This window comes from Gavialis gangeticus, unplaced genomic scaffold (assembly GCF_001723915.1).
Source record: "Gavialis gangeticus isolate Ggan-Ray unplaced genomic scaffold, GavGan_comp1, whole genome shotgun sequence".
Lineage (NCBI taxonomy): Eukaryota > Metazoa > Chordata > Crocodylia > Gavialidae > Gavialis > Gavialis gangeticus.
Genome location: NW_017729032.1, coordinates 79,520,611 through 79,531,853, shown reverse-complemented (window position 1 = coordinate 79,531,853; position 11,243 = coordinate 79,520,611). Strand labels below are relative to the sequence as shown.

Genomic DNA, 11,243 nt, shown 5'->3' with positions numbered 1-11,243 from the left:
CCCCCCCCCCCCCCCCCCCCCCCCCAAAACAAACAAACTTTGGAAACAATTACGAACTGCTTGAATATTGTACTTACCTGAATCCAAGGTGACTTTGAATTTCATATGACCCCCCCCACCATCAGTACATAGATTCTAGACATGGGACATTTTATAAATTTGTTATAATTTTCCATGTATAGGGGCACAGAACACATGCTTATGCCAGCCCCTGCCTGGCCACACAGCAGCTGTTGCAGGGGCAACCATTCCAGCTGGCTTCCAGAGCCATGGCTGGAGCTGTAGCTGCTGCTGCTACTGCTGCTGCATGGTTCAAGTATTAACTGTAATATTGTGCTTCTAATTCTTTTTCTTGTGAAAGAAATGGTCTCTCATCACTTTAGCGAATTATTAAACTGGCACTCAGAAATATGTATGGATTCAGGGTTCAGCTAATTAAGCTGGCACATGAGAAAACTTGCCATGATCGATAGAAGTTGCCCATTCTGTGCGACTTACATAATATACCAGTGTAGGTATGAAAGCTTGTTGAAATTCTGATTTACAGAAGCTTTGTAAAATCTTTTTATAATTATTAACTTCTTTTTGAAAGCTTAGATGGACTGGTTTCAAATTCCGAAGAGGGTATCATATTAAAATTCTTGGGTTAGTTGGCTTTCATTTTAGACAAAAAAAAATCATGGAGTGAGTAGAATTACTGAGGATTTTAGCTAAGTTTGGGGTTTATTTGTTTTGATTTGGATCTTTTAATAAGAGTACTTCAACTTTTTGATTATTTTATATTGTCTGCTTGTAAAATATCCTTCTAAAAAAATAATTAAAAAAATTATTTTTTCTCTCTTCCAGCTGGGTTGAAAATTTTGGACATGAAGGACTTGGTTTGTTGCTAGATGTACTGGAAAGACTGGTTGAAGCAAAACAGTAAGGATGCTTTATAATAAAAATTGTCAGATTTTTACTATTCCTAATTTGTAATAACTGAAATTTTCAATTCAATTCAGTCAGGACAAAGTTGTGAAGAGATGTCAGCATAAGGTCATACAGTGTTTGAAGGCCTTCATGAATAATAAGGTATGTGATTTCAAGGTTATATTTGAGTTCGTTATATTATGATTTAGATAACTGGGTTGCTAAGGTTCAACTGGAATTACTTTAATTATGTAAATTACTTTTAAATATAGTATCTTAAGGAAATTGATGTGTTATTTATATTTAAAAGAAAACATTTTCAGTTACATTTGGTATTTAATCTTGGCAACTTGGCATACAGATTAAGTTTGGTGTTTCTTATTGCTTGAGTGGCAAGCTTTGTGGCGGGTGCAGAGATCCCACCTCAGGAACACAGCTGGGTATTTGTATTCCTCCGCTGTTTCCACCACGTGAGGCGGGCCAGTAGGGGGTGCTCCTGCGTCGAGCCACCCACCTCCCTGCGCCCGACCACCTTCCAGGCTCCGAATGCCTCCCTAGGGGCGCCTTATGTCCGGCCGACCCCTCTCCTGGAGCACACTCGCTAGTCTGGGGGTAACGTGCCGCCACCACCCCAAGAATGGACTGTCTCGCGGCCCTGTGTCCTTGGGGTAACACAGGCCTAAAGTCCCACGGGTACTCAACCCAGTACAGGCACTTGGGGTACTTCCCCAAGTCCGGGGGCAAAAAGGTATAGTCTCCCTTAGTCCACAGACCTAAGGGGTCTCTTAGGCATAATTTAGACCCACCCCTCAATAAGTCTCCCACACCAGTCAAAAAGGAGAACTTTATTGATTACAGGGGGTAGGGTAAACTAGGGTACAGGATAGAGCAATATCTAGAAATCCTAAAGAGCAAACAGTCTGGCTGTGGTAGCCTTTTGATTACGCATATGTGATACCTTCAGCTAAATATCTAATCAGATTGAGTAGCTTACTCACAAGCATCTTCCAAAGGCAGGTGAAGTTTCCCTTTGGAGGCAGGCGGTTCCTAGCTCGTGAGTTTGGGGGGAGAGAGCCAGTTTCAGATGTTAAGGCTTCTCTGTCCCCTGCCTGGCTGCTGCGTCACCTCATGGCCGGAGAGGAGAGACCGCCTCCTTCCCCGTCCTAACTTATATAGCCCCTGTGACCTCATTCACCTGGGCCAGCGGAGGTCAGCCCCAGTTGGCTGTCAGCCAACCAATCTGAAATGCATCACCTGTTACCGGGCAGATTCCAGCTCCCCAGGTAGAAACCCCTTACCCAGGTAAGTGATGCAAGTCACATAAGCAGAGGGAGCAGGTTTCCCCCTCCCTCAGGAATGCAGCCAGCTCCAGTTCCCTAAAGAGACAGGCTGAGGGTGTGGTCCCCTGTGTGCTGGGCTCATCCTAATTGAATGGTCACAGCACAGAGATTTAAATCACAGTGTCACAGGGCAGAGATTTTTGGGGAGAAACCAAGGTGGCTTTCTGCCACAAGCTTAACCTGGAAAATATTAATTCAGTAGCTAAGGAAAGATTACCCCTAACCCTCACAGAAGAGGAGGTTGTATAGTGAAGCCATTAGGAGCCCTAAACCAGCTGCTTTAGAGAATACTCTCTCTTAAGCTCACTTTTCAGTTTCACTTTTGCCTAGCAAAACCAGGCATCCTATCAAACAAGTATTTGCAGTTTTGGGCTCCACATTTTAAAAAGAACATGGAACAGTTAAGAGAGGGTCCAGAGGTGGGCAACAAAAACAATAAAAAGCTTGGAAACAAAGTCAAATTGAGCTAAGGCTGAAGGAGCTAGGCACGGTTCGCCTTGTAGAAAAGGTGTGCTCAAGAGGGGAGATGATAGATAGCAATCTTCAAATATTTGAAGGAATGCCATAAGGGGTGAAAACCTCTTCTTGCTGCAGAGGGGAGTACATGGACCAATGGCTTGAAGTTGCAGCAAGGTATATTTAGATTGGCTATGAGGAAAACTTCTTCGTTCCCAAAACAGTGAGGCAGTGGATAGATTAGCTAGGGAAGTTGTGAACTTGCCATCACTGGAAGTGTTTAGGAAGATGTTGGACAAGCACTGGTCTTGGGTGATGTAGGTCTCCTGCTATGCCTGTGTCCTACTATGCTTACCCCTTCTTCTGAGGTTTGGTTGCTGCACGGGGCTGGAAGGAAATTCAGTCCCTCTCCCCCTACTGTGTCAGGTTTTTAGCCTTCCTCAGGCATTGGATATTGGCTGCAGCCAAGGCTGAGGATTTTGACTGGGATGTGCTAGTGTTTCTTGTGGGACTTGCTCCCAAAAGTTTGTGGCTAGAGGGTCTTGCACCACTGCTCAGGGTCAGACTGAATGTCATATTTAGAGTCCGGAAGGAATTTTAACCCATGGTCAGATTAGTATGGACTGTGTGGAGGAGCAGGGGGGTTGCCTTCCTCTGTATCAGTGGGGTATGGCATTCTTCCTGGGGTCTCTTAAGTATATGTTAACAACCTTTTACTGAAGTAGGATGTTGGCTGCTGTGGTCCCTCTGCTTTACCTGTGTCAGGCTAGGGTGTTATGTCTTGTGTCAGGGTTGACTGTGCAGTTTTGCTAAAGAGGTTAGACAATAGTCAACTTATGGCTGTTATTCCTTGTTATTCTCGGTAGTGCTCGGGGGAACAGGGACTCTCCCATAACCTGCTGGTCCCCCCCGGCCAGTTTGTAGGTGGCCACCAGATCTTCTCTCAGCCTTCTTGTGTGGAGGCTGAAAAGGTTCAGGTCCCGTAGCCTCTGCTCATAGGGCTTGCTCTGCTGCCCCCTGATCATGTGAGTGGCCCTCCTCTGGACCCTCTTGGTGCTGGCCCCATTCCTCCTGAACTGTGGCACCCAGAACTGGACACTACTCCAACTGCAGCCTGTCCAGTGCCGCATAGAGGGGGAGGATCACCTCCTTGGACCTGCTTATGATGCATCTGTGGATGCGTGACAAGGTGCAGTTGGCCTTCCTGACTGCATCCCCACATTGGTGGCCCATGTTCGTTTTGGAATCAATAATGACTCCAAGATCCTTTTCTGTCTCTGTGCTGACAAGAACGGAGTTTTCCAGCCTGTAGGTATACTGCTGGTTCTTCCTCCCCAGGTGCAATACCTTGTACTTGTCAGTATTGAAACCCATCCTATTCTCATCTGCCTACCCCTGTAACCTGTCCAGATCTAGTTGCAGCCTGTCCCTCTCCACCAGCGTGCCCACTTCTCCCCACATCTTAGTGTCATCCGTGAATTTGAACAAGGTGCTTTTCAACCCCTTGTCCAAGTCGCTGGTGAATATGTTGAACAGTGCTGGCCTGAGGACCGAGCCCTGGGGGACCCCACTGCCCGCATCCCTCCAGGTCGAAAATGACCCATCCAACACCACTCCTCTCTGGGTGTGGCTCTTCAGCCAATTTGCGACCCATCTGACTGTGTAGGCATCAATGCCACAGTCGCCTAATTTTTTAATGAGAGTGGGGTGAGATACAGTGTCGAAGGCCTTTCTAAAGTCCAGAAAGGCTATGTCCACTGTGACACCTGCATCCAAGGATTTTGTGACCTGGTTGTACAAGGCCACCAGGTTGGTCTGACAGGATCTGCCTCGAATGAACCCATGTTGGTTGCCCCTAAGCATGATCTCCCCTGCTGGTCTCTTGCAGATGTGCTCCTGGATAATTTTTCAAAGAGCTTCCTCAGGACCAATGCTTTTTGAGTATCAGTTGATCAGGAAAGCAGTGCCCTTTGAAGTGGAAGTCATAGTTAACTGGCCTGTCCTTAATTTTGAAATCTACTGTGAATTAAGTGGGTTAAAATCTGCTTCAATGTGAATAATCTGAGCTCTACTATACTACTGTTTTTAATTGCTTCAGCTATTCTTCACAAGAATGTCATTTAGCCAGCAGAATTTAATTGTTCAGACTGACCACAAGAAGTACTAGTATAAGAGAAATTATTGCAAGATACAAATATATGCATCTTTGACCAGTTTTGTCTAAGCTACATGCAACAATTAGCATGGAGATGGGTAACAATTAGTATGGACAAGTGATTGAAAATCATTTAAATTGTGTCCTTGGCAGCTATCTCTGTTCCTGATGCTCTCATGTTACTTTCTAATGCATCTGTTTTACAGTAGACTTAATAGGAAACAGAATTTTCACTGCCAACAGGGAGTCTTATCAGTAGTCTCTTACCTCCCTTGGTAGTTTTCACAAGGGCATAGCACATCCCAATCATTGTTTTGTGAGGGGGGAAAAGGGAATTCTTTTTTGTCCCCTCTACTGCCTCAAAATCTTCTGTTATTACCAGTGTGCGCACATCACTGTGGCAAATGACACCTGTTAACCACCCACTCGGTGATTTCTTCATCTCTTGCAAATATTAAAATTGTGTGAAACGTTCAACACATTATACAATTGTGTACACTTTTTTTCTTGAGAGGCACATGTTGTTTTTCTTGCATACAATAGTGCCCTCTTCCCCTCTCCCTAATAAAATGCGCATCTTATTTTTTGGAAGGCAGAACTCTGGAAAAGAAATCTTTTTTTCTGAGTCACAACTGACAGTTGAGAGAAAGTAAGTCTTCCTGGGAACATAGAGTGTCTGAAAAGTGTGGCATGAGGAAGTTCCTGGCACTTGCTGGTTCACCCAAACTGTCTCCTAGGATGCCACACTTCCTGGACACTGTCACAAGATTAGGTCCCTGACTTGCAGGAGCAATAGCAAGGTTGTTGATTCTTGTCAATAAGTAATTCTTCATATACCATGTTTACTCAAATGCAAGACGAGGCGTGGCAAAAAAAGCCCTTCATCTTATCACATATAAGGACATCACACAATAAATTGTCTGTCATTGAACTGCTGTCAAAAGCAGCATGTGCTCAGCACTGCAAACCAGCTATGAAGCTCGTTTAAATGCAGCCAACACTGAGCATGACTGCAAAACACATAGGTTGCCATCAGCATGTTTGTCCAATGTGGGCTATCACAAAAATAGATTAGTGCAGCTCATCTGGATAAGACGTATGGTAGGGTCCATTAAGCGCAGTCCCCTTCACTGATGAGTCTTTTTCAAGTCATGGTGAGCCACCACATTGAAGATATTTTGACTTCCCCATTAATCCCACAAACTGTAATCATGGCTTGTGCAGTTATTAAAAATCTGCACAATCTTAGCTTCAATCTGATATTTTTATAAACATCTGGTAAATTGACAAGTTACTGAATCATAAGTGTTATAATTAAATATGCTGTATTCAAGGCCTTTTAGGTAATATTTTGATTCCTAATCTATTATCTATGTAATAGAATTTGATTTACCTGGAGAAGAAAAGCTCTAGCATCCTATTAGTAAAAGTAAACAGGAATGTGAGTCTTGGGTCCTGCCATACAATACACTTAAGACATGATTGATCAGTTAATCATGTCTTAAGCTGTAACCTGGCCCCACATTAAATAAATGAATGATGTCATAAAATGAGGAAGAAGCCACAAACTTATTCCACAAAAAATGTGTAATAATTTTGTTGTTGGTTCCTCTGATGCCATTAATTGAACATGTGGCTATGTACACACGGTGGCTATAAACCCCATTAGCTGATTTATCTTTCCTTTAACTTTAATTTTAAATGTCTGTGTTTTCAAAAGTAGAGTTTACAGATGGAAGTTGCCACATGGTGCCTGTTCCCTTATACTAATAGCTGATCTTTATCCACATTTTCCATCTCCCAGCAGATGAAAATTTTATTTGATTGTGATTTAACTGGACTATCATTTGTTATTTCTTTAGTATGGACTGGAAAGAATTATGGGAGAAGAAAGGAGCCTGTCACTGCTGACCAAAGCAATTGACCCCAAGCAAACTAACATGATGACTGATGTTGTTAAACTCTTATCTGCAATATGTATTGTTGGAGAGGAAAACATGTAAGTGATATTAAATTGGAATTAGTAACATTAGTTTTCTCATGTACAAGCTAGAATTGTGTTTAGATTGTTATCTCTTTTAAGTGTAAAGTCAAAACCTTTTGTTTTTAGATGATCTTAATTTATGATTTTAATACTTAGAGCAGAAGTAAATATTTTCATCAGTTTTCCTGTTTTTAAAAGCCTTCCAATAATGTACTAAGTTAGTTTAAATAACAGTTATAATGTATTTTTTTTTATATCTGGCAGATATGCAGTAATAATGCTTAAATGTTGCCAAAACTAGATTAAAATTGCCTCGGTGTTTTTTTTTTGAATGTTGTGGTAAGGTATGCACCCTAAGCAAGTTCACACATGACACCAAGCTTCGGGGAGTAGTAGATGCACTGGAGGGTAGGGCTGGGATTCAGAGTGACATAGACAAATTGGAGGATTGGGCCAAAAGGGATCTCATGAAGTTCAACAAAGACAAGTGACAAGTCCTGCATTAGGACAGAAGAATCTTGTCTTGCACCAGTACAAGCTGAGGACCAACTGGCTAAGCAGCAGCTCTGCAGAAAAGGACCTGGGGGTTACAGTGAACAATAAGCTGCGTATGAGTCAACAGTGTGCCTTGGTTGCATACTGGTCTGCATTAGTAGCAGTGTTGCCAGCAGATCATGGGAAGTAATTATTCCCCTCTATTCTGCAGTGGTGAAGCTACATCTGGAGTACTGTGTTTAGTTTTGGGCCTCCCACTACACAAGATGTGGACAAGTTGGTGAGAGTCCAGCAACGAAATTAGGCACATGACTTCTGAAGAGAGGCTGAGGGAACTGGGCTTATTTAGTTTGGTGAAGAGAAGACTGAAGGGGGATTTGATAGCAGCCTTTAACTACATGAAGGGTGGTTCAAAAGAGGATGGAGCTAGAGTGTTGTCAGTGGTGGCAGATGACAAAACAAGGAGCAATGGTTTCAAGTTGCAGCAAGGGAGGTTTAGATTGGACCTTAGGAAGAACTTTCTTTCTTGAAGGGTGGTGAAGCACTGGAACAGGTTACTTAGGAAGGTGGTAGAATCTCCTCCATCATTGGAGGTTTTTAAGTCCTGCCTTGACAAAGCCCTGGCTGGAATGATCTTGTTGGGGGTGGTCCTATTTTGAGGGGGTTGGCCTAGATGACTTCTTGTGGTCCCTTCCAACCCTAACTTACTATGGTCGTATGATTTTCTATGATATATGGAACAGAGATGCACACTGTTTTCAGTATTGTTTTGTGGTGGAAAATATTTTCTGTTAGTAGAAAAAAGCCCAATTTTGACTTAAAGCATTCATTAGTAAGAACTCATAAATAAATAATTAATATACTTTCATAAATTTCTGATACTATTACTTAATTTTCAAAACCTTTTTTTAGCTGTGCAATTCATGTCTCTTAAGTGGAACTATCTGTTAACTTCCTGTAGCCTCGAAAAAATTTTAGATGCTGTAACAGCAGCAGCAGAAGAAAAGAATCTTGAGAGATTCTCTCCCATTGTAGAAGGCCTCCGGGATAACTCCGTTCAGCTGCAAGTAAGTATATGTTTTGTGCAGAGAATTTCTTCATCAGACAAAAATAAGAATGAAGCATTATTCTTTAGAATAAAATGGGGGTCTTTCAAAATTAGGTAAGATTGAAGTCATTTCTCAGTTGCAAGGTTTATTGCAGAGCCAGTTTTACCAGATGCATAAGTCTCGAACACTTCATTTATGTCCATGTTGATTTTTCCATTTACCTTAAATGAGTGTAGAATACATAACACATTTTGTACTCTAACTCCCCTGTATGAATTTTAGCCATTCATTTATGAGACCATATTAAGGCTAAAGAATTAGAAACAAAACTGCTATTAAAAAAACAAAAAAAAGAAAGAACTTGTTTTCTTAGTAGTGAGCTTGGATAAGCAAATAATCTAGCCCTGATAGTTGTTTGGCTATAAAATCACATGTTTAGGATAATTGGCTGAAAAAATCTTCACTCATTTATAAGCTGCTTGAACAGAACATGCAACTTTACTGGAGCATCATCATTTGTCATTATTAGTACATTCTGAACATCCTAAAAATAATGATAGTAGAGGGGATAAACATTAACTTTGTGTTTTTGTTTTTGTATAATTAAGTAGTTACTCTTAGATATTTGAATTACGTGTTTGTCATAAACAAGGCATAGTGACTCTGAATGGCAGGGGACAATGACTACAGATTAATAGATTTTAAGGCTTGCAGGCCTTGTTATGAACCCACAGTTCTATTTTCCTTTATAATATGGACTGTAGTATCACATTCATTTAATTTTTTCATTAAGAATCTAATTTCTGTTTCTAATTTCTTTAAAGAAGCTGTGGATGCTTTAGAGCAGTGGTTCTCAACCTTTTTGGACTTGAGCTCCCCCCACCTCCCATTCCCAACCTACAGCCCTTGGCCCTGCTAGTTCCTCTCACTCCTGACCCACTGCCCCCTACCTCCAGCCCCACAGGCTGCCTGTGCTGTCACTACCCCATCTCTCCTCCAGGAGGAGGTGAAGCCATCGCAGCCCCCCGGTCTGTTACGTTGCACTGCTGAAGGTGTGGCTGGTGCAGGGGTCCTGGTGGCAGCAACACATTTCATTGCTCCACTTGGCCTTCCTGTGCCAGTTCCCACCTATTGGGCCTTGGAGGCAGTTCCTTTCAGGCCAGTTTGAAGCCCCATACCTTGCCCATGCACTCCCTTCCTGCCCTTCCTGCTTCGCCCATGCTAACCCCCCTATAGATTTACCTGTGAGAAGCTACAGGAACAGCAGGTCACGGATGGTATCCAGGCAAGAGTAGAGCATGGTGCCACAGTAGGCGGCACTCCATGAGAAGGTGTACTCAAGCTTGCTGGGCTGCTGTGCCAACAGCACGGTGCAGTGCCTGTGCCTGCAGCTTACGCAGCGCTGGGCTCTGCCAGCAGATGCCCAACACAAAGAGTGCCTGGCTCGAGACCCCCCCACTCCTAGCAGCAGTGGGCGCCTGAGCACCACTTTCCCTTCTTGTCCTTCAGGCATAGACCCCCTGAAACCCATTTGTGGCTCCTGCTGTTTTAAAGGGGGTTAAGGGAACAGGGTATACCTAGAGCAGTGGTTCTCAACTGATTTAGACTCAAGGCATTCCTCTGTAACTTCAAAATGTAACAGCAGCAGCCCACTTAACTCATTTACTTTTTTACAGTGCCTACCTTCTCTCACCCTGTGGCCCTTTTTAAAAGGGTCTCATAGGGTGGCAGGGTGAGCAGCAGTATACAAAGCACCTATGTTACTGTGGCTGATGTTAGTATGTGTTGCTTGGTGGTGGCAGGAACTGCTTGGCAGAGTATACTAGGGAGCTTGTGGGTGATTCTTTAGATGCCTGAAACTGGCAATTGTCCCTGCAGGAGAAGGTTGGGGGAGACACTGGCCAATGCAGTTGCAGAGGCTGGTGCTATATGATGGCAGCAGGGCAGGACCCTACCTTAGCCCACTCTTTCTGCTAACTGTCCCCAGTCTGAAGGAGTGAGAATGGCCCTTGCAGCTGTGGCTGCTCCTTCTGGACTTGAATGCTAGTGACCAGAGCCATGATTCCTTTTAGTCCCTCCCACCAGCTCCAGGATTGTGGGAAGAGTGAGGCAATGAGCCAGGCTGAAAAAGGAAGGTCCTGTTTCTGTCCACATTCTCAAAAACAATCTGCTTAAGAAAGTTATGGGATCCTGCTTCACTGGAGATTTTCAAGAAGAGGCTGGAGAGGATCTCATCAGAGATTAGTCTACTAAAGTAGAGGATCCTGAATTTGTGTAGCAGGTTGGACTAGATGACCCTGAATGCACCTCCTAACCTTGTGGTTCTCAGGAGAGCTATAAACCTGATCAGGGGTTGGAGGGAAAAGCTTTACAATGCAAGGTTAAAGGAGCTCAGCTGAATTAGGTCATTAAAAAGAGATGTGAAAGGTGACCTGATAACTGTGTTTATATGTATTTTTGCATGGAATAAAAAGATCTGATAGTAACTTTAAAATCACATGGTTATTAGACATTAAATAGTTTATCCTGAGATGTTGTGGACTTGCCATTGTTTGGGGTAGTTAAGATCAGGTCTACTGGAGAAACACTATAGCTAGGTGTGGGGACCAATGATCATAAGGGATGACTGTGATGGGCTTTTCTGGTCTAGAAATCTAGACATGACCGCTTATTTTTCTGCGTGAGCCTCTGGAAGACTAGGATTACTTGTATTGTCCTCGGGAGGCTCATAACACTTGATGTTTGCATTGTGGCAGTGGTTTTAACATTATACATCAGGGTTTCGGCTAGTCATCTCCTGGAATTCTTTTTTCTGATACATATTTGGCCATTTTTTTTTTTTTTTTTTTTTTACA

General features: G+C 43.0%; 1 protein-coding gene across 2 annotated transcripts in view; it reads left to right on the top strand.

The window, feature by feature from the left end:
- The window catches only part of DIAPH3 (diaphanous related formin 3), a 562,409-nt gene that overhangs the window by 71,409 nt on the left and 479,757 nt on the right, over window positions 1-11,243 (top strand). For both annotated transcript variants that reach the window (XM_019525253.1, XM_019525252.1), the window contains exons 5-8: window positions 847-921; window positions 1,002-1,071; window positions 6,723-6,859; window positions 8,301-8,406. In XM_019525253.1, coding sequence (XP_019380798.1) covers window positions 847-921; window positions 1,002-1,071; window positions 6,723-6,859; window positions 8,301-8,406 — 388 coding nt within the window. The remainder of the gene's footprint in view (window positions 1-846; window positions 922-1,001; window positions 1,072-6,722; window positions 6,860-8,300; window positions 8,407-11,243) is intronic.